The sequence below is a fragment of the Botryllus schlosseri genome, chromosome 9, assembly GCF_051294905.1.
Source record: "Botryllus schlosseri isolate E-star chromosome 9, Bs_hap1, whole genome shotgun sequence".
NCBI classification, from domain to species: Eukaryota; Metazoa; Chordata; class Ascidiacea; order Stolidobranchia; family Styelidae; genus Botryllus; species Botryllus schlosseri.
In genome coordinates this window covers 17,537,525-17,560,962 of record NC_137244.1, presented here as the reverse complement: position 1 = coordinate 17,560,962, position 23,438 = coordinate 17,537,525, and the positions used below count along the sequence as shown (strand labels likewise).

At 39.5% G+C, this 23,438-nt stretch overlaps 4 protein-coding genes across 4 annotated transcripts; 2 read left to right on the top strand and 2 right to left on the bottom strand.

The window, feature by feature from the left end:
* Positions 1 to 223: 223 nt before the first annotated feature.
* On the bottom strand, positions 224 to 8,995 carry LOC145445882 (serine/threonine-protein kinase Sgk3-like). Its single transcript, XM_080324038.1, has 15 exons — positions 7,876 to 8,995; positions 7,502 to 7,585; positions 7,276 to 7,424; positions 7,122 to 7,209; positions 6,996 to 7,048; positions 6,715 to 6,772; positions 6,563 to 6,646; positions 4,602 to 4,777; positions 3,487 to 3,592; positions 3,240 to 3,422; positions 3,058 to 3,165; positions 2,943 to 2,993; positions 1,481 to 1,570; positions 1,339 to 1,425; positions 224 to 815 (listed from the first exon to the last, which is right to left on the bottom strand). Exons 1-15 carry the CDS (start codon positions 7,987 to 7,989, stop codon positions 735 to 737), a joined length of 1,512 nt encoding a protein of 503 aa, XP_080180164.1. The 5' UTR covers positions 7,990 to 8,995; the 3' UTR covers positions 224 to 734.
* Positions 8,996 to 9,892: 897 nt separating this feature from the next.
* Positions 9,893 to 12,317, top strand: LOC145445885 (sugar transporter SWEET1-like). The gene is made up of 6 exons (XM_080324042.1): positions 9,893 to 10,515; positions 10,624 to 10,701; positions 10,766 to 10,889; positions 10,962 to 11,120; positions 11,177 to 11,296; positions 11,530 to 12,317. Exons 1-6 carry the CDS (start codon positions 10,451 to 10,453, stop codon positions 11,626 to 11,628), a joined length of 645 nt encoding a protein of 214 aa, XP_080180168.1. The 5' UTR covers positions 9,893 to 10,450; the 3' UTR covers positions 11,629 to 12,317.
* A 15-nt stretch (positions 12,318 to 12,332) lies between these two features.
* Positions 12,333 to 13,437, top strand: LOC145445884 (carbohydrate deacetylase-like). Its single transcript, XM_080324040.1, has 2 exons — positions 12,333 to 12,488; positions 12,567 to 13,437. Exons 1-2 carry the CDS (start codon positions 12,333 to 12,335, stop codon positions 13,266 to 13,268), a joined length of 858 nt encoding a protein of 285 aa, XP_080180166.1. The 3' UTR covers positions 13,269 to 13,437.
* Positions 13,318 to 17,297, bottom strand: LOC145445883 (protein adenylyltransferase FICD-like). Its single transcript, XM_080324039.1, has 5 exons — positions 16,570 to 17,297; positions 15,146 to 15,434; positions 14,726 to 15,077; positions 14,223 to 14,459; positions 13,318 to 13,686 (listed from the first exon to the last, which is right to left on the bottom strand). The coding sequence occupies exons 1-5, from the start codon at positions 16,976 to 16,978 to the stop codon at positions 13,495 to 13,497; spliced, it is 1,479 nt and encodes a 492-aa protein (XP_080180165.1). The 5' UTR covers positions 16,979 to 17,297; the 3' UTR covers positions 13,318 to 13,494.
* Positions 17,298 to 23,438: the final 6,141 nt, after the last annotated feature.

Genomic DNA, 23,438 nt, shown 5'->3' with positions numbered 1-23,438 from the left:
TGTTCAAGATAAGGTGGTGTTTGATTTGAAAACCATCACCAAAATCATGATGTCTCACAGCAATATTCAACAGTCTTTTTCTGATACTTGAGCCGAGTCTCACCGATCCATAAATCAAAGTAAATAAAGCAATGTACTGTGCTGACAGTTCTGGCCTAGCCCAGCAAACAAGGCTAGGCTTCCTTGCCCGTGAACGACCTAGAAAACTTGATTACCATTGGAATTTTTATACCAAGAGGTTATTGCCAGATTTATTAAGTAGAAAGGTACAATGAAACGAGCAAGCCATGCCACCAGCGGGCAGGGCACAAAGGATATCATATATAATTGGCTTCTAAGGCACATGATCGAAAACTGGATAGAATCGGCAGAAACTAATGCACTCGGAAAAATGGGAAATTATATAATCTTACTAAGACAGGAACACAAGAACTGCAATATTCATACTACCAGCGGCATACATATGTAAACCAGCACACCGGTAATATGCCAACTCACGGATTGCACACAAGCGACTTGCTCTTAAAAGGAATGTCATTTAAAAATTCCCATTCCAAAACACTGCGCTATCAGTAAAGCTATACCGCGTTCATTATTGCTATATTCATATAAAGCTAAATATTGCATAGCATATGATTTTTACACTTCAGGCTCGTGACATTTGGAGAAATCATTGTCCACCTTGATCACAGCAGCACAGGGTCGACCAGTCTTCATTATCTCTTCCACAGGACTCAGGAGTTACCTAGAGTGCTTGGAGGAGCATATGAGAATCCTATGAAGGCGTCGTCGACTTCTTGAACACTTGCGTTTACCTGCATTGGAGGACATGCATCAAATACAGCCTAAGAAACTACGCAGAGCAAGATTCGCGAAAGCTTGAGCATAATCATGCATGCTTAAGAGTACTTTTAGTTGAATAGCCACATTTGTGTCACAAAAATATCCATAACAGATTACTATGGCACGAATTGATATCTCACGATTCTGCTGTCAACACATTGGGAAATATATATACTTATACACCTTCCGAATTTACATCACAATGACTCTTATCAACTTTGGTTAGATCTTTGAAACACTATACTTAAGTGAACATCAGTCATAGAAATCAGGCACTGACATAATTCGTTGCAGCAACAACAACAACAACTGGTCAGTGCACCAATAAAATCAGTCAGAAAATTCAGAGGTTACCACGTAGAAATTCAATAAGTCGGTTTATAAAGAGCTAATAACCCATTGCATGGCATATGCTCCCAAGTATGTGAGCAGATGCAAAACAGCCATATCACTGGCACATCAACATCAAGACATCGCCAGCAATTTAATACTCACAGTATAATGGTCATTTTCATTCAAAGAATCGGGTACGGGTTCTTGGACAAACTCGGGATCAACGTGCCTCAGATCTTCAGGTCCGGCCTGGAACGAGCATGTTGTAAGATTCCGCCTTTTTTGAACAACTTGAAGGACTTACCACATTGGGGTTATACGGAGTCTCAAGGCGTTTGGCTTCTAGGTCATCCCAATTGATTGACAAAAAGAATGAATGTTCTTTGAGATCGGCCTGAAAGTATTCACATGCGATAAGCGAAAGCAAGCGATTGATCAAGTTCTGTTGGATTTCCGAATGGATATTAGCCAATAGCATTTGTAATTGATAGAGTTGGTAACAGTGAAGGGAAGATCAGAAATTTCATAATGCAACGGTATAAACGCATCTCCTGTAGCTCCTCAACACAGAATTTACCTCAACAAGAACCTTGACAATAGTCTGCCACATGAAAGCTATGAATGAAGAAACTTTACTACTATACACAAAGGATACGAAGTAATATCAGTTTTGAATGAAAAAAGGTGTATTATAGAAGCATTACATCGACCACATTGCATGAGCAATAACGCTGGAGGCATAGAATATAAGAGAGAAATGCAGACAGATACATGACTCGTATACACTCAACCGAATGACCACTGAAATTCTGACAAATTACCGATGTACATCACAATAGAACAGTACCGATGTCAATACATAATATTTCAAATCGCAAGCAAATGGAAAATAAATTTAACGTCAAAATCCAACCTTTCGCACTTAAAAAAGAACTCAGATTTGGTTGAAATATTGGAACATTATCAGCAAATTTGCCTTCATTGCTACAAGAACCAGAGGTAGCAAAATTTGACTTGCCATCATAATTAACTTGACTTTGACCTCAATAATACTTAAAAACTGTCAATTTTAAGTCAAACAAGCTGTAATAAATGAACCAATCAAACATTCAACTCTACACATGTAACTAGCACTGAGGGGGTTTCAAGTAGACCTATATACCAGCTCAATGCTGCTTTTACATGTGTTTTGATAACATAATTATATCAACTAATCAACAGATCTCAACTTCTTTAGCTTGGAGACCGGTAAAATTTCCTAACAAATTTTGTGGACTGGTGAACCATCAAAAACCAAAATTTACTCCCAATATAATTACAATAAATTTATGCAGCTGAAAAGCAAATCTTGGAAAAGTTCTTTTGATAGAAATGTGACTTTTCTGTTATCTAGCCGCTGTTATACTGCCAAAGGTTGCTAAATTGTAATGTCAAAATTCGCATATAGGCGCTAACTGGTCTTAGACGAGTTACGGTTTGGTAAAATGCTTGCAGCATAGAGACGTATGCCAAATACAAAATAGACAGCGAACTGTATATTATTGACAAAATATATTTCAAATTTCTAAATCATTTCCAAATTTGATACTTCATTCCTCTAATTACTGAAGCATCCCAACTTTTTGCACTTTGACATCGAGATAAAAAATTCTGATATAGGCCTACCCATTCGGCAGACCTCTAGGAAAGTTCACCGGTACCGGGGGTTGAGAAAACCACTGGTTCAAAGGCTATCGATGCCAAATAATTTCGATTTTAATACTCACCACATCTCTTTCTCCCGAACCAAGGCGGAATTCCGGACTCTTCTGAAGCAACTACAACCAAACAAGCGCTGCATGCGGTCACACTGCATATGGCGACACAAGTAACACACCATACCTGCTCTAATATCATTCTAGCCGCCGCCGAAACGCTTGTCCTCAGCTTCAACGGCTTGTAAAGTATATTCTCGTACATTTCGTGAGTGTCGCGGCTATAAAACGGGGGCTGGAAAATAATTGTGGAACAAACTATTACCACAAATGTACGACTTATAACAGCTCCTGAAATTTTGTTCATACCAGACCATAGAGCATCTCGTACAGAACGGCGCCGAGACACCACCAGTCGACGGCTTTCGTGTAGGGTTTCTTACGTAAAACCTCGGGCGCTAGATACTCTGGCGTTCCACAAAACGTGGTGGTTGTCTGGTTGCTTTCAACACCCTCCTTACACAGTCCAAAGTCTGTGAGGACTACGTGACCCTATTCATGCGTGAAGACAAAAATATACTTGTGCCACAATTAATAAATGCGGTGGCTGTCGCACCTTCGAGTCGAGTAGAATATTTTCTGGCTTCAAGTCTCTGTAGATGATGTTCAAAGAGTGCATGTATCCCACGGCGCTGGTGATTTCTGCCGCATAAAACCGTGCTCTGGAAAATGCACAAAGTAAGAAGAGAATGGTTCTTAACCATCAGTAGGCCCTAGTGACAATTGCACACAGGCAACAATCATGCAGCTGTTGAATCCAGAAAATCGGATAACAATTTCAGCTGTCCCATCTAATACACATTACTATTGTTATTACTTCTGTGAAGTATATTTCCAAATCAAATCCAAATCAACAGATCGTTAAACATAGCAGTTTATGTTTGCGAATGTATGGCAGTTATTAGGTCCTATATTGGGAGATGAGTGTCTGTTCTTTCAGCAGAATCAACTACTACTCTCAGCGGGGAAATTGCCAAATATTGATGCCAGCTGATTATACTGTAGGCTACTGCATTTTATGACGGTCTACTTTCGTAATGGAAAATTTGATAGATATAGACAACAATCATAATCTCAAATATACAGACTTTCCACACAAGATGGTTGAGATTGCTGTAATTTGGCTTTTTAAATAAATTGCGAGTGCTGGCCCCATATAGAGTTGCGAAAAATCAAGTGCTGCTACGCCAGGATCACAATAACAGTTATTCGTGCGTAGTAAATCATTTTCTCAGACTTGGTCATCGCCAAAAATTATTTGAAACTTGACCGTTGCTGTGTAGTACCATGTCATTAATACATGGGAGAGAGTTCTTCGGCTTCTCGCATGTGTGGGTTTGCCACAGCAGATCAGTGCTCATGCGCATTGCGCAGTGATCCGCATCATGATTTGGCTGAAGTTCCGAATGCCTGTCTTGCCGCCACCCTTTACATTTACCCAGACTTGGGACCGGCACTGGTTTAGTTCTTTAGTGGTTTGGCTCTATGGGACAGCCACCAGAAACTCATTTATATAGTTTACAACCATCAAAGGGTTCTATCAAGATTTCTTATGAGGTCATAAAGAATAGAAAACTGAGAAGCCCATTTTCAAATATAGTATAATTCCACACACATCAAACACAACTCCTGTACATTGTACTGTGTTGTCATGTCACAAGGAAATCGCACCTTGATTCCATGAAAGTGCGTTCTCTCTGTAGATGAAAAAACAACTCCCCGCCGTTGACATAATCGAGAACAAAATACAGCTTGTCACGAGTCTGGAAACTGTAATGCAGCCCCACCAGAAAAGGGTGCTTCAAATTCTTGAGCAACACGTTGCGTTCCGCCATAATATGCTTTTGCTAGAAAATGACGGACAGTATGCATTAGAAATTTCCTTGAAGTATCTTGATGTGTCATGGTGACACATGACATGCGCGAGGCAGCGCCACAACAACATGAGAAACACATAGGCGTTTATTCACTGCATGACTTATCAATCATGCCGCTTGTTGAACCAAAATGGAAATAAAGATACGCGGTGCTTACGTAAACCCAATAATTCTCAGAGGCGTACCAGTATGCCATTCAGTATACTGCCAAAATACTTCCTGCGAACGCAGAATTATGTAGCAGGAAATTACTCATCGCTCGGCTAAGCCATCAGATTTCAACCGAGTGACACAATATATGCTACAATCACAGTAGGATGGTGTGCCGATTACTATAGAAAATTTAGACAACTGTTCAACCCATGATGTCACATCCTATGATATGCAGTACACCAAGCTCATGCGGGAATTATGAGGAATTCCCAATTGATTACGAATTCCAAGAATTTCTTGATATTTTGCCAATTGACTTGAAATATGTTGCAACCAACTTCTAGACTTTGATAAATTTCAAGGAACTTTGATAGGTACACAATATTCAAGAATGCAACAAAGAATGTGATTTCAACAACTGCCATTTTCTACACACTCGCTTCAACGTTTGTTCGGTATGTAGTCTTTGCACCATATCAAAAATGAAGAATTAGATTAGATATTTTTATTTATAGTTGCATATGCAAAGTTATGGAACATTCAGCCACATGATTGAATGAAAACCTTGCCAATTTATGTCAGTAATCTTGAATGGGTCAGTTAATTACCATGCAAACTGAGGTTCAGTAGATACATGATGTGATATTTACTATTTGCAACATCAGCAGTGTCTCTACTTATAACAAGACTACTCTACTTACAAACAAAGAATGTCTTCAAAAATAACACAAGCACAGTGACCTTACTATAAGGTACATCGTAAGTATCAGGAAAGTATGATCATGCGGATAATGCATTGATGACTAGAGCTATTTAAATTGACATTTTCAAACTCGCGAATCATATACGGTACGATTACTTCTGAAAACTCAGAAGTCTGAACCTTTACTAGGCAGTCAACAACAAATGAATCAGCAAACATGTCCTATTACCTGAATACTTAGGTTACTTTCACTAATCACTTTTAATTATTTATTGCGAACAGCATATAACCTATACCAGATAAGTCAAGCACATTACTGCCACCCTTCAATGGCAATGTTGTAGCTCATGGTATAATAGAACACAAAGTAATAGATTTATTCCTATACTTCAAATATGTAAACCAATGATACAGGAGCATCAAATGGCAATCAGTGGATATGCCGAGAGCACCTTAGACACAACTGATTGTATTAGTGTTTGATGTTTGCGCCCATTCCATATTAAACAACCAAATATATCTTACCAAAAACTTGCTACTTCATTTTTTAAATTCGATACGATCCACAGCTTTCAATCAAAATCTTAAGACACAAGCAATGGTAGTTCGACTAGTCACTGAAAACAGGTTTCCACAATTCGCCACAGGGTCGATTAAGCTGAAGGTAATGAGAGCCTAATAATTCCACAGTTCATGATAAGTATTTGTAAACATCTTCTTATCAACCATTTCATCTCAACCTCGATCGAACTTTACTGGTAACAGCATGGAGTGATACAAAAAGGAAAAGATTAAAACTATTGCGGTACGTGACATCAATCAATCCTAAGTAGCCTACACATAGAAACTATACTGCATCTGCAAAAAAAATTAAATAGCCGATCAAGACAGAAACTCACCTCGTTTCTTTTCATGATCGCTTTTTTCTGTAACACTTTCACAGCATAGAAGCTTTCATCCTTCCTGTGCTTTGCTAGCAATACCTGGGAAACGTAAGTTTTGTTGAACTCCTAGGACAATGTTATGTAGACACAATAACACAGATACGTACTTTTCCGAAACTGCCTTTGCCAATAACTTTCAGGAAGTCAAAATCACTCGGCTTGGCTCTACAAACATTAATACAATTGAAACAATGCTATTTCAAATATGCCTACAAGAAAAAGAATGATATACCACAATATATTGCAATTCCAAGAGAAACAGCGCCTTTCGAAGGCCAACATCATCCATCACAAGCAATTGAGGTAGGCCTAGGCCGAAACTTATATAGCCCAACTTTATTTCTCAACTGAAACATTGCTTAATAAAATGTTAGTGATATTGACTTACTGAGGATCGTTTGAAGGACCCAATTCCACAGTAGCAACTTCCGAGGGACTGGCCTGTAAATATTAAGAGTCACTCTGAATGTAACAACGTAGTTCGTACCAAGAGTATGAATTTCTTAAATCTTACTGCGGCATCTGAAGGCGATTCGTTATCATCGCTGTCAACCATTCTATTTTTTGGGTTGTCCAGAGCAAGAAAACTCCTGACTTCTGGGCTAAATGGATGAATATTAACCGTTACTTCTTGAATAGCATACCTTCTACCGAGTGTAATTGCTTACTGCTGCAAAACTTCCAGATGTGAAACCAGCATGTTGATGAAATAGTTCAAACCATCCCGTCTTTGTCGAATAAATTCAGGATCAAAATTATCTCCAAATATCCTCTTTGGTGGGAGACGCCAGGCGTAGGAAGGAAATTGGCGTTTTACCTGCATCAGGAACATCAATGTCGACCCTGAACGATTCACACCCAGAATCCAGCCATACACAGCAGAAATTTACTCACAATTTGATTTAGCTTGTCAAATTCCGCATAGCGTCGAAATATAAACCACGAGTTCTTTCCAATACTCACCGTAACCTTGTAGACCTGAATATTAAATCAACAGATTAATTCATAGTGATTGCATTTCAAAATTCGATGATGGATTTGACAAATCAGGATCAGTTAATTGGTTGTGGTCTGCTCCAAGCTGCTGAGGGTTGACATACGATTAAGTGCATTGTTCACACGACTCTCTTATTGCAACTTATAAACATGTTATTAGAATGTAAGTTCGTTTTTTACATAATATTTAAATGCGCAGAACCAAAATAGAAGCGCTATCAATATTGCACGCTATAAGTTTCAAAAAGTGCAAATGTACGTTTCAAACTAACCGTGAATCTTTTCTTTTTGTTTTTGGAGTATTCATCTTTTGAATAAGCGATCTCCGCTTGCATGAGGGTAGATCCCCCTCCAGAATGACTTGGAGATGTTGGGGATTTGTCCATCGTATTATTAATGTGTCAAAGTTTCAATTAAAAAACTATGATACATTCAATGATATGTCGCCCCTGCGTCGAAATAAAAATTTTGTCAAGTACAATATTGTTAAGATAGGTTTCACCAGTCTACAACAACTACTCAAGACAAGCATTTGCACTGTGCAAGTGTGCAACGTGCGTACATCAACATACCATTTAGTCATTTGGTCAAGAAAATAACTTTATTTAAATTCTCAGACTAAAGCCATAAGGCGACGAGCTCCTGGAACCGGGAGCCGTCGACATTCAAGAGATGTAGACAGACATTTTCATAACGGATTCAGAGAGAGCACTGCTCCAGAAGAAAAGAAAAACGAAATCACAGGTCAAGACAAAGATGATGGCAACCGGGGTTTTCACCACCGCGGTGAATAGAGTAGATGAACTATATCAGTGGTTGTTAGCCGGTAGGGAATCCCCACTGGTGGGAAATTGAATGGTTTCTGGTGGAGAATAGACGCATTTGTTAAACATGATATACAGGACAGCCTACATATTTACGAAGACACATGCAGAATTACCATTACCAGTTAACTGCTCTGGAATGTATGTATGTATCGAAAATAATATTGAGTGCTGTTCACAAAAACTCATTTTGACTCTGGATAACCAATGATGGCGTCACAAACACATCCAGCATGACGTGAAATAACGATTTCGCTAAATTGCGAGGGTTGCCGGAATCGGTTCACAACACCTTATATTTTGCAGTTATAGGCGATTGTCTTGCGTACTCAAACAAGCAAATAGCTGCTCCGCAATGACAAAAGTTTTGGGTAATGGGGAATGAAGGCTCAGAATAAATCTGAAGTGGCGAATGAAAACAAAAAGGTTGGGAATCACTGAACTAGACTGACTGAGGGATCTGCATAACCGTTGTGAAGAAAGCAATTTTAAATAATTGATTTCAAATATAAATCATAGCTCAAAAGTACCGCACACATAAACACTACCGGATATGGCATTGTCTTTGTGCATGTACCGCTAACCTGGAGTGGAATTGGTGGCAACGTCACGCAGGATTTTCTGTTTAATTCCTTAATTATTCTATATAGAAAAGCTCTCATCCCGCAGGATTTATTTCAAAAAATGGACAGAGATTCCATATAGGCCGCCAACAATAGGGCTCTTCAAAAATGACTTTTTATCTCAAATCGTACTGGCTACTTGATAAAATTGTTAGGTTACCTAATTTAAGCCTACACACAAAATTTGGTTCAATTCCAGGCAGTAACCGCTTTGCTATACCAATTTAATCCTAATGTCCATGTCCTGCCGTCCACTCTTCATTCAATTCAATTTATTGCTAAAAATTTTATGATTTCAATACACCACAAGACTGTGATACAATGAAAGATAGGAAGGTGTCGAAAAGACTTGGAGAAGGCTTCGAGATCAGACACCCACCTGGCCTATAGCGGCTATTGGCGATGTAAAAAAAGGAGCCAAGGAGGCATATTTACAGTGGCGCTATTGTTTTCACCCGTTCAGCTGGGATCACCTGCCTGTCTCATTTTGTACTGCATACACGGTCACTAAAACTAGTTTTTCTTCGATATTGTTAACTACAAAACTATCCACACTCAGCAAGATGTTCTAGATGGGCAGCGGGCACTTGTGTCAACTCAGCCTCGGTGAGCTGAGCTCGTAATCGCCGTAGGCCTAGTTGTTTACAAATCCGGTTGCGGCACAGACTCCAGACATGAATTTCGAAACCGATCGCAAACAATTTTATCTATCCCTGATATTTCGTTTGTGAGTTGTTCACCCTGGATATTCACGTTATGTTGAAACATGCACCCATTGTTCGATTCGGCTTTGTCACCAGCGTCTTTCTTATGTGTAACGTTTTATTCGTCGTCGTCGGCCACGTAGTTAAGATCGTTGACGCAATCTTCGTCGCAGTCGTCGTCATTTTAGAGGCACCATTTGAAACGTTGCAAAAAACAAAAACAAAACAGTCGCATGTGAAAACTTGCACCGTCCTGCAACTGCAATTACTACTGACCAGTTACCGGTTACCAAGGGACTGAAGGGAGGGCCGAAGTACATTTGTAGTTGAACTGGCATTATATCTGAAAGGATCTTTACGACGAAGAATTACCAGATAAATGGAATGCTCAACTAATAAAGCGAAGTGAACTGTAAACACGTTGCACATGTTATAGGTCGAAGTCAACTCGTTAAACTATAGAAACACTGCGAACTTGACTAATCTTATAGTACAGCAGACTAGAAGAAGTACAGGGAAGGTATCCAGCAACTTCATTCGATATATTTATACCGTTGGAAAGAATTAATAACTGTTATACGTGGAGACGTTGGAGATGGAGTTGAGATCTGCATCTAACCAGCTATAGACAAGTTTTTCAGAACTCAGGCCTAACAAGAAACTTTTCTATAATAAAATCAGTTTCCTGCCGGATCAATGTTACTCAACGCCCTTTCGAATGCCTGCATCTTTTTCACGATTGCGTTGTTTGCTACTGGAATGTAAGTCCTACCTCAGTTGTCTATTCTCCAAGATATTGTGCATATTTATGATATTGTACTGCTATGGTACATATATATTGTCTACTAATACTCCTATTGAACATTTAGACCGCAATGTTGGGAGATGACGAAGCAGAAGGATACAGGCCATGTCCCCTTTCTCCCATATATAATGACTTGTGTCAAGTATGTACATTATTTTCTCAGACATCGCACTGTGTTATTATCTCAAATATCATTTTATGTGCAGCAATATGATTTGGATATTATACTCGATGCTCATAAGCAACTACACGGTATTCATAGTCAATTTTATTGGAGTCATTCTGCAGGTTGTATACATATGTGTGTACTTGTACTACAGCCATTTTAAAGTGAGTATTTAATAAGGCAGAAAAATTTTGATTGATCATCTATTGGATTGCAAACATTTTCCTCTTCTATAGGTGAAAGAGCTGCGCATGATATCTGCCGCCGTATTATTTGTATCAAGTATGGTGCTTTACTGCTACATGACAAATGATAAAGTGTTTACGTCAAACATAATTGGCATAATATGCAATATTGTCACCATTCTCATGTTTTCATCACCTCTTGCAGAATTGGTATGGTGTGAAATTTATATCTAATTTGCATTTGGTAACCAATGTTGTCTTTTTAGAAATCTGCTATTGATGAAAAGTCAACAAAATCAATATCATTTCCTCTCACTGTGGCGACCTTCTTTTGCACAATATTATGGACAATCTACGGCACCCTTATAAATGACTACTACGTCACGGTAAGTAATTTTCCGATCCTTGTCGTTGGTATTTGAATTACACACAATTTACCATGTAGCATACAGGACGCAGTGCAATGTCTGACCAGTGACCAGATACGAATGTTGAGACGATCAAGTGCGGCCTCTCAATCTAACATCCACATCCTACTATTATTTTGGCCCGACATATCACTGTGTTCGTTCACTATCTTTTGGCTGTCTTTCTTTAATAGGTCTGTTTATCTTTTAAGATTCCCAATGCTGTTGGTCTTCTCACAAGTCTTCCAAGGTTTTATGTGTTTGGGAAATATCGGGATGTGAAGTCGCAGTCTGTTACGAATCATGTGTGAGACACTCGACTGCTCCAGAGTCTGATTACGCAATATAGCGCTTACACACAATTTGTACAATGCACTTGGGTGAGAGTATGTGTGAATACTAATGCTGAATTTGCATTTCTATTATACAAGTATTTACTGCGCACAAGAAGCATCAAATTGAGTTTGACTGTGGACCAGAAATAGTGACTACCTGTAATTAGCAAGTGGGCACACAGTTGCATGCATGCTCTGTGAACCTTATCATTTTATATGTGGTTGATCTCACAAGTGTATTTTTCAATTTACGCATCATTCTCTTGCCCGTGTTAGTGAGATTCTGTCTTACTGAAGTAAACATTTGCCTTGGGATCCACTTTTTTCGTTGAAATAATCTGCACAATTTTATACATCCTTTGTGTGGTTAATTTGTCTTGATGCATATACATCCTTTGTGTGGTATATTTGTCTTAATGCAAAAAGGATGGTGTTTACCTTTCTTGCAGAGCATGAATCAATTGTTTATACAGTCTGTGTGTTGTGCCTGCAGTATACCTCAGTATGATTGTGACTAGATGCGACACGAGATACCATACTATGTCATACATCTACCCATCATAGCCACCGAATTTTTTATCAACATCGGTGAACTGAGTCACTATGGGGAAATTCAACTTGACAACCTTGATACAGGTGTTGGGGTTCTCATTTCGTGCATCATATAGATTTTAGTATAAATGGCATATCGATTGATTATAAATGCTGATGATCTTGGGTATAACGAAGAGCGTGACAAGGGCATATTTGAATGTTTTGAAGACGGCCGGATATCAGATTGTTCTGTGTTGGCAAATGGTTCCACATCACAAAAAGCGTTGCTTCATGCAAGGCAGGTATGTTGAATACTCAACAATGTTTTACAGAATACACATTCAATCCCAAGTCTCACTTTGTATTAACCATGCATACAGATCGGTCTGCCAGTGGGCCTTCATTTCAACTTGACAGAAGGCAAGCCATTATGCCCTGCGGAAAATCTTCCAAGTCTAACCGAGAACGGGTTATTCCTTGGCCGTCTTCGTTTCATGGACAAGATAAAGGCAGGAACTGTCGATAGCATTGAGATAACTGGCGAGCTTCTGGCACAAATCAAATGGTACTTTGACATAACAGGCTCACTACCTCATCACATTGACGGCCACCAGCATGTACATGTGATGCCAAGTGTCCGAGAGGCTTTCGCTGATGTTTTGAACAAAAAGGGTATAAAATGGACACGATTACCGCGAGAGATATGCGATCAAAGCGAATGCTCTAATCCACTTCAATATGTCCTCTCACAATGTCAAGCAGCATCTGAGATCTTCTCAGGGCACGGTGTGAAATTTACAGACAGTTTCATTGGCTTATCGGTAATGGGAGGGAAAATGACAATAAAGACAATAACATCAGCATTGAAATGCAACTTGAAACAAACAGCTCAAAACGAAACAATCGAATTTATGGTTCACCCTGGGTACAAGTGCAAAGGCTTTGGTGGCTGTGGATCGGGTCCAGACGATTTCTCAATGTCAGTCGAACGCGAGCATGAAATGAATATGCTACGTAGCGATGAGTGGAAAAAGCTACAGAAAGACTTCACACTCGAAGTTTGCTCCTACAATGAATTATAATGATCGGATTGAACATAGTCTACTGTATAAAAATAAAGATGCGTGCCAATGAATGGAACTAGGCATTTATTGCACCGCCAACTGCGAAATGATAAAGAAATGTTTACTACATCAATAGACAATCTTCAAATTATAATCTCAGTAAAAAAATAAATATTCAAAGAAGCTACGAATTCACATTGATATGGCAGTGGTTATGTAGATTTGACGTACCAACACACGAATATCAGCTCTCCCCAAATGTCTCTATTATAATATTCTGAGAATTGAGTTCGGGATAGAAGGGTAGGTCTTCCGCGGCGAGCAGGTAGCCGTCCAATGTGAAAGACACGCACCGAGCAATGAACCTGATGAACGGCCTCAGATCACCGTGGTTTGCGGCTTGCAACGTTTCATAGTAAACCCACCGATCACCGACCTATTGAAATTTCAGAAATATTATTCCAGACTATGTAACTAGGGTGTTTTACAAGTTCACACTCAACTTGCCGGTGTGCATGACGTTTCAACTATTTCGAAATTCTCTAACATATATCTTAATAATAATACGTGACAGTGCAACATGGATTCTAAAGACTTCAAAATTGTCACACAAAATATTGTCAAATATATCAAGATACTCGATGTTAATGTCATTTCGATTGAACCTCAAAATCCAGATCTAGCAACAGAAAGTCGGAACACCCTCAAATTTGGACATCCGCCAATTTCTAATACACACTCCATTCTATAGTAGCCGTGGTTGGACAAATATTATTCTTGACAACCCAAAAATATTGAATTGAGCATTGTCATCCAAACTGCATGTGAAGATAATAGAGATGCGATGTCACTTGCAAACAAGACATGTCTGGCCCGTCTTTTTACTATTGCTACATAGCCTCTGATGTATGCGCCAAATACTACAAGAAATTAAGAAGTCATAGAACAGATAATGAGATAACTATTTTTTACCTGAATAGAAACTGGTGGAAATCCGTTCTTCATAAGAATCATATTCATCAATAACCTTGACGTTCTCCCGTTACCGTCGATAAAGGGATGAATGTAGACAAGTTTATAATGAGCCACCGCAGCAAACTCGACTGGGTGCATGTCACGGGCGTTCTCCGAATTCAACCAATCGTTGAATTCTTCCATATAGAAAGGAACTTCGTCTGGATGTGGCGGAATGTGCTTGCCAACGTAAACCTAAATATTACATCTAGAATAAGTACCGATGAGGCGATGACCTTATGAAATTGATAACCCTTGCCTTGTACTATACTAGTCAGCATTCTTGGATAAATGCTTATTGTGTACTGAAAGATATCAAGGTGGGAGCAAATAGGTTGGTTGGCATCACAATACCATCCTGACATATTAATGTGCGTTGGTTGAGCATTCATAAAATAGTCTACGGTACTGATAAATTTGGAAAATTAAAATGGAAACTATGTTCCTACCGGTTTGCCTACCTGATTACTCCTGATAATGCCTGCATTGACGGGGTCCACGAAGCCGATGACGCGTTTGTGTAGCTCCTTGATTTGCTCAATAGTAATCGCTCCATATTTGAGAACCAAGGTATTGTTCAAATACTTCAACGCTTCATCCACACCGATCACTTCGTTGTGTTCATACAGGCTTCTGCCCGCGATGCCGTTTCTTGTGTTGATTATTTCTTTTATTTCTTCTATCGTCAGGGAGTTTCCCTCCAAGGCTACGGTGTGATAAATGTGCTCGTAGTAAAATTCTTTCATAGCTCGTCGTAATGCTTTCGAATGGGGAGGATATTTGTACAATTCCGTCTTCTTTTTATCAATTTCACTGATGAGTATAGTAAATCATAGATTGAACATTCAACTGATTCAATGGGAAAGGGATATTATGGTTACCTGAGTAAACTTTTGTCAAGTTCTTCAACAACAGGCATGGTCCTCTCTCTGTTGGCTAAAGCCGTGGAGTGGCTAGGTTCATACGTCAAAGCACGCTGGTAGAGTAAGTCAGCTTGAATTATATTGTTGTCGTACTCCAAGAACTCGCCATATCCTGTTAAGGCGTCAGCAAATTCCGGCTCTAAAGCCAACGCATGCTGAAACAGTTTGGAAGCCAGCTTCTTGTTCCCGGACTCTGCCAGCTGTTTTGCTTTCTTGACAGCTATCATTGCTTCTTCGTACCGAGCGTCTGAAAAGCCGATAACATAATTCCTGAAAACTTTACATTTCGAATTGGTGCCAAATCTGTCAGTCGAGTATCATGTCTGCAGTGTGTGTGTGGTCAGCCCCATTATATAATTGCTGTTAGTCATCCTAATCTTTGTAAAACTATGGTAATGTTTAATGCCACCCGAGCCAGACGTGGCATTAAACACAGTACATGGGACCTGGACTCCACAAGTTCTTTGACCATGTTTTCCAGAAAAAAACAGTTGGACAAATCTTTTCATGAATTCTCATGATAAAGTCATATTTTATGCGTGTCTCGCTTATTCGCTACAGTACCCAACACAGTGACCTTGGATACGTAAAAACTATCGCAGGATTTTTTGCAATAAATTCAACAAATATTACATACATTAACAGATAGCTCTGGCAGTGTCGACCCAAAATTCTACCCTTTGCGGCCCATACTTTACTAAAACTTGAAGGGGTAAAAATTTGTGTTACAGTAGCTTGCAAATGCCAGTCTGTAATGATGGTATTTACTACTAACTTTGTGCCTCGCCCTAATGGAACAGTTATTACGAAAATGTGATGATTGTTTAGCGAAAGAAAGCAGAAAGTAAATTTGACGTCATTTTTCCAGCCTGTCGCAGGCTTAGATGGGCTGATATACTGATGTCTGCCACTACACCAGCTTCCAAACCAGGCTTTTGGTTACGTATTAATGTTAGTGCAAAAATATTAACTCACTACTGCTTGTGAGAGCTACGATTAGTGGTGCGTGGTCAGTTAAACAAGATTTTACAATTGCGTCTCAACTACAACAGTAACACTGCCCTTGAATTTCCTTTCAGGTTCATTAGAATTATTCCACGTCAGAAAAATTAACAATCATTCACGATTTTCATTCGCACTCATCCGGATTTTTCATTCGTACCGTACTGCAATTTTTTTCATTCGCACAAGTGCGAACCGTCACACAGGTTGAAAAGCACTGCCCCACACCATTTCAGATTTGAGAAGTGGATCGAAAATATGCAGCAGACACTTTAGGACCGTTTCATATAAGTATATGATGCTATAGGACGGAAAGCTATAACATAAAGAAAGCACTATGAAGTTCATTCAAGTTAAACATATTTTATCTATCAACATACTTCGTATATTGGACTGCCTCTTGATGTTTTTTTTGACATGCTCTGATGTATCTGTTTCCTTTGACTTGTCATTGTCCCTGGTAATTCCAGCAAGCATTTCCTTGGGTAATAATAAACCAAAATGTTTCTCCATGTCAGACTCATCCAACTGTTCCATTCCATCAAAGTCTTGATGATGTGTCGCATCCAGAATTCTGTTATCCTTTCTAATAGTTCGTTCGGCATAGTACGCAGGAAGATTTGGAACAGGACCTTTCATATGCAGTACTCCTATCAACTGGAGAAGCAGAGTCCCGAGAACAGTGATTATCGTGAAGTAGAAAAGGAGCTTGGTCAGATCATGCGTGAGCGATGAGATGCTCTGAACATGCTCCTTGAAGACACTGATTTTTCTGCGTCTTTTTTCCATGTACCAAGGTATTCTTGACGTTGTATCGAGTTATCAATTTCTCACATGAGTCACATTACAAATACAGATACACTGCCCTATGGTGTACTAAATAACATATGCTAGAATTCTTTAACGAAATAGACAAATTATATGCAAGACCAATTGTCTACCTCAGTAGTTCTCAGCCGGGGTCTGCGACACATTTTCCGGACGGTCTGCGAAGCCTCTAAATTTACAAAATAGTTGATAACCTGACCGCCCACGCTGGAGGCGCTTAATAAGGGCCCAAAACTGATTATCTTGATGTTCCTTTGTTTCCTGTTTTCTTTGGCCCTTTTATTTAATTGAAAGCCGATATATATATATATGGTATTTTTTAATTAGGAAAATCACGAGGCAGTTTCGCTTCATTACTAGTGAACTCCCATCAGATGAATGGCCGTCTGAGATGACATATCCTGCTGTGCAGACTCATCTTAGTTGCTCAACTGCCAATAGCCTACTGATACAAATATTTTGCTGTATCGAGATGTTTTGTTGGGGATTGTGTCAAAAATAAATAGTTGGATTAGTAAGGTCAATCACGGTGACTTCGAAATGTTTACAAAAATCCATTTACTCCTGTGACATACATAACCATTTTTCCATAATAAATTCAAGATGAGGTGCTAGATAGAAATGAACATGCTCGACGATATGTGCTCAACAAAAAAAATGTTTTTTTAATTTTGGTGCAATAATTGTTGCAATCATACCCAAATGTGTCGTCATTCGCCGCCACCTTTCTTTGTTGAAATAGATTTTCAGAAGACGTTCATACCAAATTGAAGGCGTGGATTTTTAAGACACGACCACGTATTTCAAGAAATGCAGTTGCAGAATTCGCTTCAAAATAATAAAAGTCAACCTAATTTCTACATAATTGGTATGATGTTAATTTCAAGAAAAGTCATTTTGTTGCTGTTTATTACTAGCCTACAGTTATCATTTGCACAAGAAAGATGACGATAGTATGACAATTAAGCTATATTTGAACTAAAACTTCGGGGGCTCCGCGGGGTCCGTGACGGTCCAAAAGGGGTCTGCATTTTTATTGATAAATTGACAGCAGACTAATGATACAAACATATCTTGTTATTTGAAGATGCTTTGTCGGGGTTTGTGAAAAAATAAAGAAGTTAGGGTAGTAAGGTCAATCAGGGTGACTTCGAAAGATTACAAGTTGTCAGTCTCAGCAAACTAGGGAGCAGTCGCTAGACGTAGAAATTTTTGAACCATTTTCTTCTGAAATATGCATAACCACTATTAAAGAATAACTTCAAGATGAGCTGCTAGATAAACATGGCTCGGCTGGACGTTCATTCAAAAATCCGTTTCTCAATTTTGGTGCTATAAGGTGTTGTCGGAACCGTTTCGAGTTAATATTGCATTCACCACTACCTATTTTTGTGGAAATGGATTTTCAGCACTCGTTCATATCAAATGAAAAGCGTGGGTTTTCAAGACACGGCCACAAATTTTAGTGAATTCACCTGCAAAATTCGCTTTGAAATATTAAAAATCGATGCAATTTCTACATAATGTATGATATTATTTATAAGATAGCCCAAGTCATTTTTATGCTGCATAGCACTGCAATCTCTACATGATGTATCATATTATTTATAAGATATCACGGTTGCACGATAATTGAGCTAAATTTGAACTAAAAACTTGAGGGGGTCCGCAGGGGTTTCCGACGGCCAAAAGGGGTATGCGAAGACAAAAAGGTTTAGAACCACTGAACTAGGCAGTAGGCCTACGGAACATATGCCAGAAGCTCCCTCAACATATGCCAACATGGCTTCTACTAATAATGCCAATTCATCTGAAAGGAAAGGACGTAGTTTATTTTTGTCCTGAAATATATTACCGGTATTCTAAAAATCACGTGATAAGCATTATACTACAAGGCTACTGGCTCCATAGAGATGGTTCACCAAATTTACTAAATCAACAAAGAAACCAGAGAGAAGTTGAATGTAACTCAAAACTATATTTTTTTTTCATCAAGGAATCGGAAACTTGGGGTACCAGACCGTGTAGTGAAATCTTAAGGAGAGAGGTCAGTAGCCTAACAAAATACTTTCACTTTTCCGGAGTACTCAAGTATGTCTAGCCTACTTGCACTACGTATTTATGCATATAGTTATGATTCTAGCAGGCTACCTACTCCTACTCTACTTCTTCTATAATACTTCTCTGGCAAACGGCCTATTAAGAATGTTTACTCAGAAATCGCAACTTGCACGGAAGTAAGAAATATCGGCATTACTGATACTGCGGCACTTCTTCTGCCTGAGTACAAACGATGGCCACTTTAACCACATCACCGCCGAGTATTTATATTTAGCTGGAATTCATCGCATGACAAAACTTTGCCAGATCTACTACAGGCTGTGTGATCAAAATAATAGTCCAGCGCCGGAACGAGCCGACCGCTGAACTAAATGGCGGACTGCGGAACAAGCGGGACTCGCACCTCGCAATAAACGATTTCCACTCGCTGTGCAGTGTGCACGGGCGGTGCGATTCTAACGAAAGGCTGGCCAGATGTCGGAGCGGACGTTTCGTTACTCATCACTTTTGAAGGAGTGTATCGTAGGTCATTATAGTGCAGAGATATTAAGGTATCCTGGGAGTAGAACTAACCGAAGTATTGTAGGTTTAGCTGGCAGGCTACTTAACCTGGAATCCCTGTTCTCCTGGGTGAGATCTCTTACGACGCACTCAAGACATACTAATATATTTTCAAACGTTGATGCAAGTAGGTTTAGCAAATGAATCTCCCAGATTCTCTCGAATCATGGAGTTTTATACTTGAAGAAAATTACGACAGGATGTCTATTGGAGAGTACGGCACGATAATATACGAGATATTCATTTCATGGTTGGACGATATCAGCGATCTGCTGCTGCTGCAATAGTTGTAAATATATGTGAGGAACTGAGGACCGCTGATGAGCGAATATTGATTTCTGAGCATCCAAATCCGTCTAACTCTAAAAGCTCGAGTCTCTGAGGAACTATCCGTCCGAATCCGAACGATATCCAACCCAAAATCCATGCGAATCCGAATACTGTCGTCCAGGATCTGGAAAATCCGAATCAAATGTAACTTTTCCGAAGAATTCTAACTGTACAGTTGACCCGGGATTTTTACAAGGACTGATACATATTTGCTTGGACCTTTGACAAAACAACTTCAGAGTGTTACCAGTCCTCTCAGTCTTGCGCCCGATGTCACAGCCTTTTCGATGTTAGCATTTATCTGGCGGTCCTTTTAGAGTGCTCTTTATCGGTCTTTTTCTGGACTTTTTAGTCAGCCGTAAGAACAGCGACGTGAGGGACGAGGGGCTCAGATGAACGCTCTCCCGGGCAAAGTAGTCAAGAAAGCTACTCAAGTAGAAGTAGAATTTGCGACGCAAAAACCTACGTAAGTACGAGTAGAAGCAGTACTCTTAAAAGCAACATAAAACTACTTGAAGTAGAAGTATATTTGGCCGGCTTTAAATCTACTCAAGTAAGTATATAAGTAAGTATAGTTGTGAAAACGGTCATAATGTATGTAGGCACGGGCTTTCAAAAGTTGCAAATTGAGCTAAACGGAAGATGCAGAGAGCTTTTGGATTCATATCGTAGCATCTCGGGTTGCATTTGAAACAAAAATAAATTTAAAACAAACATGTTCATAACAAGGCCCTAATTTAAAACATGTTTTTTATTGTTTTTTTTTAAAGCCCCGACGTTACGAATATTCAATTGTGACGTCATTGTGGATTAACATTGACAATTGAAAATATAGGGTAAATATAGCTCCTTCGATGAAATAACTGTACTATGAATGTAGAACCGACTATTTTGAGGACTCCAACCATCACATATCGATATACGTCGGCTATCGGGTGGGAATTGTCCGTAGGAAGGTATTTACACAATTATGGTATAATTTTACAACTTGAAAAAAAACATTTTTTTAAAAGGCCTTTGTTTGAAGCATTGTTTAAAACATGTTTTAAACAAAGGTGTTTTAAAACACCGTTTGTTTTAAATGTAACCCTAGTAGCATCCCAGGAGCTGCAATAAACATTCGTTTGCATCATGAGATGCAAATGATAGTATTGCTATGTTTGTTTGTTTTATTCACGGCATTGGCGCTTTTAAACTTTCAGGTCATTTGCGCCCCGTACATTGAGTTCATAACATCAATTCTTTGTGAGGCCTTTTTCAATCGTATTACCGACGACTTCCATTCACGCGCTCTTCCACCATCCGTCTCTCTCATTTTTGGAGCGTCCGTAACTTTTTGAGTCATAGCTGCCGAATTTTGGCTCGGCTCACCTTCATTCTGGGCTTTTTCATATACTGCAATCGCAGCGAGGTTATAGCGATGAGGAGCCCAGATTAACCTCCGAAACATAAAAGTTGGTCCGAACCGGGATTCGAGTATTGCTATGTAAATGCGATACTATAGCAGTCGCAGATTATAACCTGGCCAACAAAAAAAATTTCGAGTGCCAACGATATTTTAATGGTTTCTGGGTATGGGGCTGCTAAGTCCGAAAATGACATTCGTTTATTCGAATTGGTTTTATTTTTTGAGATAATGATATTTTTATTAAAAAAATGAAAAAGCTTCAATTTTAGTAACTGCCAAATTCGAACAGAAGTATCAGTAACATGCATATTGGAAATGTCTCTTAGGCCAATGCATTACTTGTTCTGGACCAGATACTCCACTATGTCTATTTGCTATTGAGGCATCACATTACTTTGGAAACAAGACATTGAAAACACTCCATGTTAGACAGCACAAGTTATTTAGCGGCAGCCTATATACAGTATGTTGCTGTACTGTACTGTACTGTACATCTCTACCGTTATGAGTGATTTCCTCAGCTTTCTGCAAACTGTACAAGTGTACAAGTGTACACTGTACAGCATCACACAGTAAACCAGGTGATGGGAGTAGAAGCATCATCTCGATAAGCTGCAGCTTGGCTTGATCTTAACATGAAACATATGATTCCCGTTTAGAAGGCTCTCCGTGTTAACGATTGCGTGTTTAGCGATATCGCTTCAGAGCTGAAAGAATACGGTATGCACATGCTTGAAGACATGTAAACTCATCAAAGTTGTAGAAAAAGAGAATTTTACCTACATAAAAATGAGTATTTTCAGCATCTATTGAAACTAAAATAGGGAATATCTCAAAAAATAGAGCCAATTCGGAAAAACTAATGTCATTTTTTAATTCAGCGACATGTAATTACCCAAAAACCGTTGAAACCTTCTTGGCACCAAAATGCGTGTTGACCAGTGTTATCAATCAATCAATGGACAGATTATATTTTCATAGCGGGACGTCGAACGGCCATAACCAGTTGGGATCGCTTGAACTAGCGTCCACCTCGACCTAATGCCCGATTTCACCGTCTTCTTCCATGTGATATTCTTTCTTCGTCGGTCCGTTTTAGAAGCTATTTCTTGCTCTTTTTCTTTCTGTATCGGGTCTCTTTTTCTTGGCTTTTTTGTCGCCGTAATAACAACGACGCGGGGGACGAGAAGCCCAGAATAACCTCCGACGACGGGAATCGAACCCGTGCCGCCTTCTTGCATGGCGCAGACGCTCACCACTAGGCTATCTGTCCCGACCAAACTTTTATTACTCAAACACTCCGTTTTAGAAAATGTCATGGCATGCCGCCCTCCTCCATATTATATGGCCCGTAGTTCAGTCGAAGGACAATACGGCGAAGCTGTATCGGATACGGTGTTAACACTTTGCGTGATTAGTATATACGATATTTAAAAAATATCGGTTCGTGAAAATGCCACAGGTCTATTGTGAATTTTAATTTCAGAAAATGGAGGCAACTATACACTTTCTTTTAAACTTCAACATGTATATTCTCCGGGCAAAAGGACTGATAGGCCTACTAATCAGAACTCAAAGTAATAATACTGCAAATTAAAAGACTAATATATATATATATATATATATATCGACTTTTCAATTAGATAAAATAAAAAAGGGCAAAAGAAAACAGGAGACAAAAAGAACATCGAGATAATCAGTTTTGGGCTCGTGTTCAGCGTCTCCAGCGTGGGCGGTCGTGGGCGTCTTCAAGCGACAGCTCGCGTTGCGCTAGATCAGTCTCCATTGTCGAGCGCCATGTTCTCCGATTCCAGCCTGCTCTGCGCCATGGCTCCGTGGGAATGTGATTAATGATGGCGGCGGCTGGTTGCTCGTCTTGATGCCGCACTAGATGGCCGATTAGGCGGAAGCGTCGTTCAGCTGCCAGTAGACGGCATGGGACCGTTCCTGTGAGTTCTCGCAATGCGTTCGTGGATATATGCTCCGGATGGTGAATGCCGAGTGCATAGCGGAGGAGTGCGTCATAGTTAGCGTTGAGCGTCTTGGCCAGCTTCTCTGTCA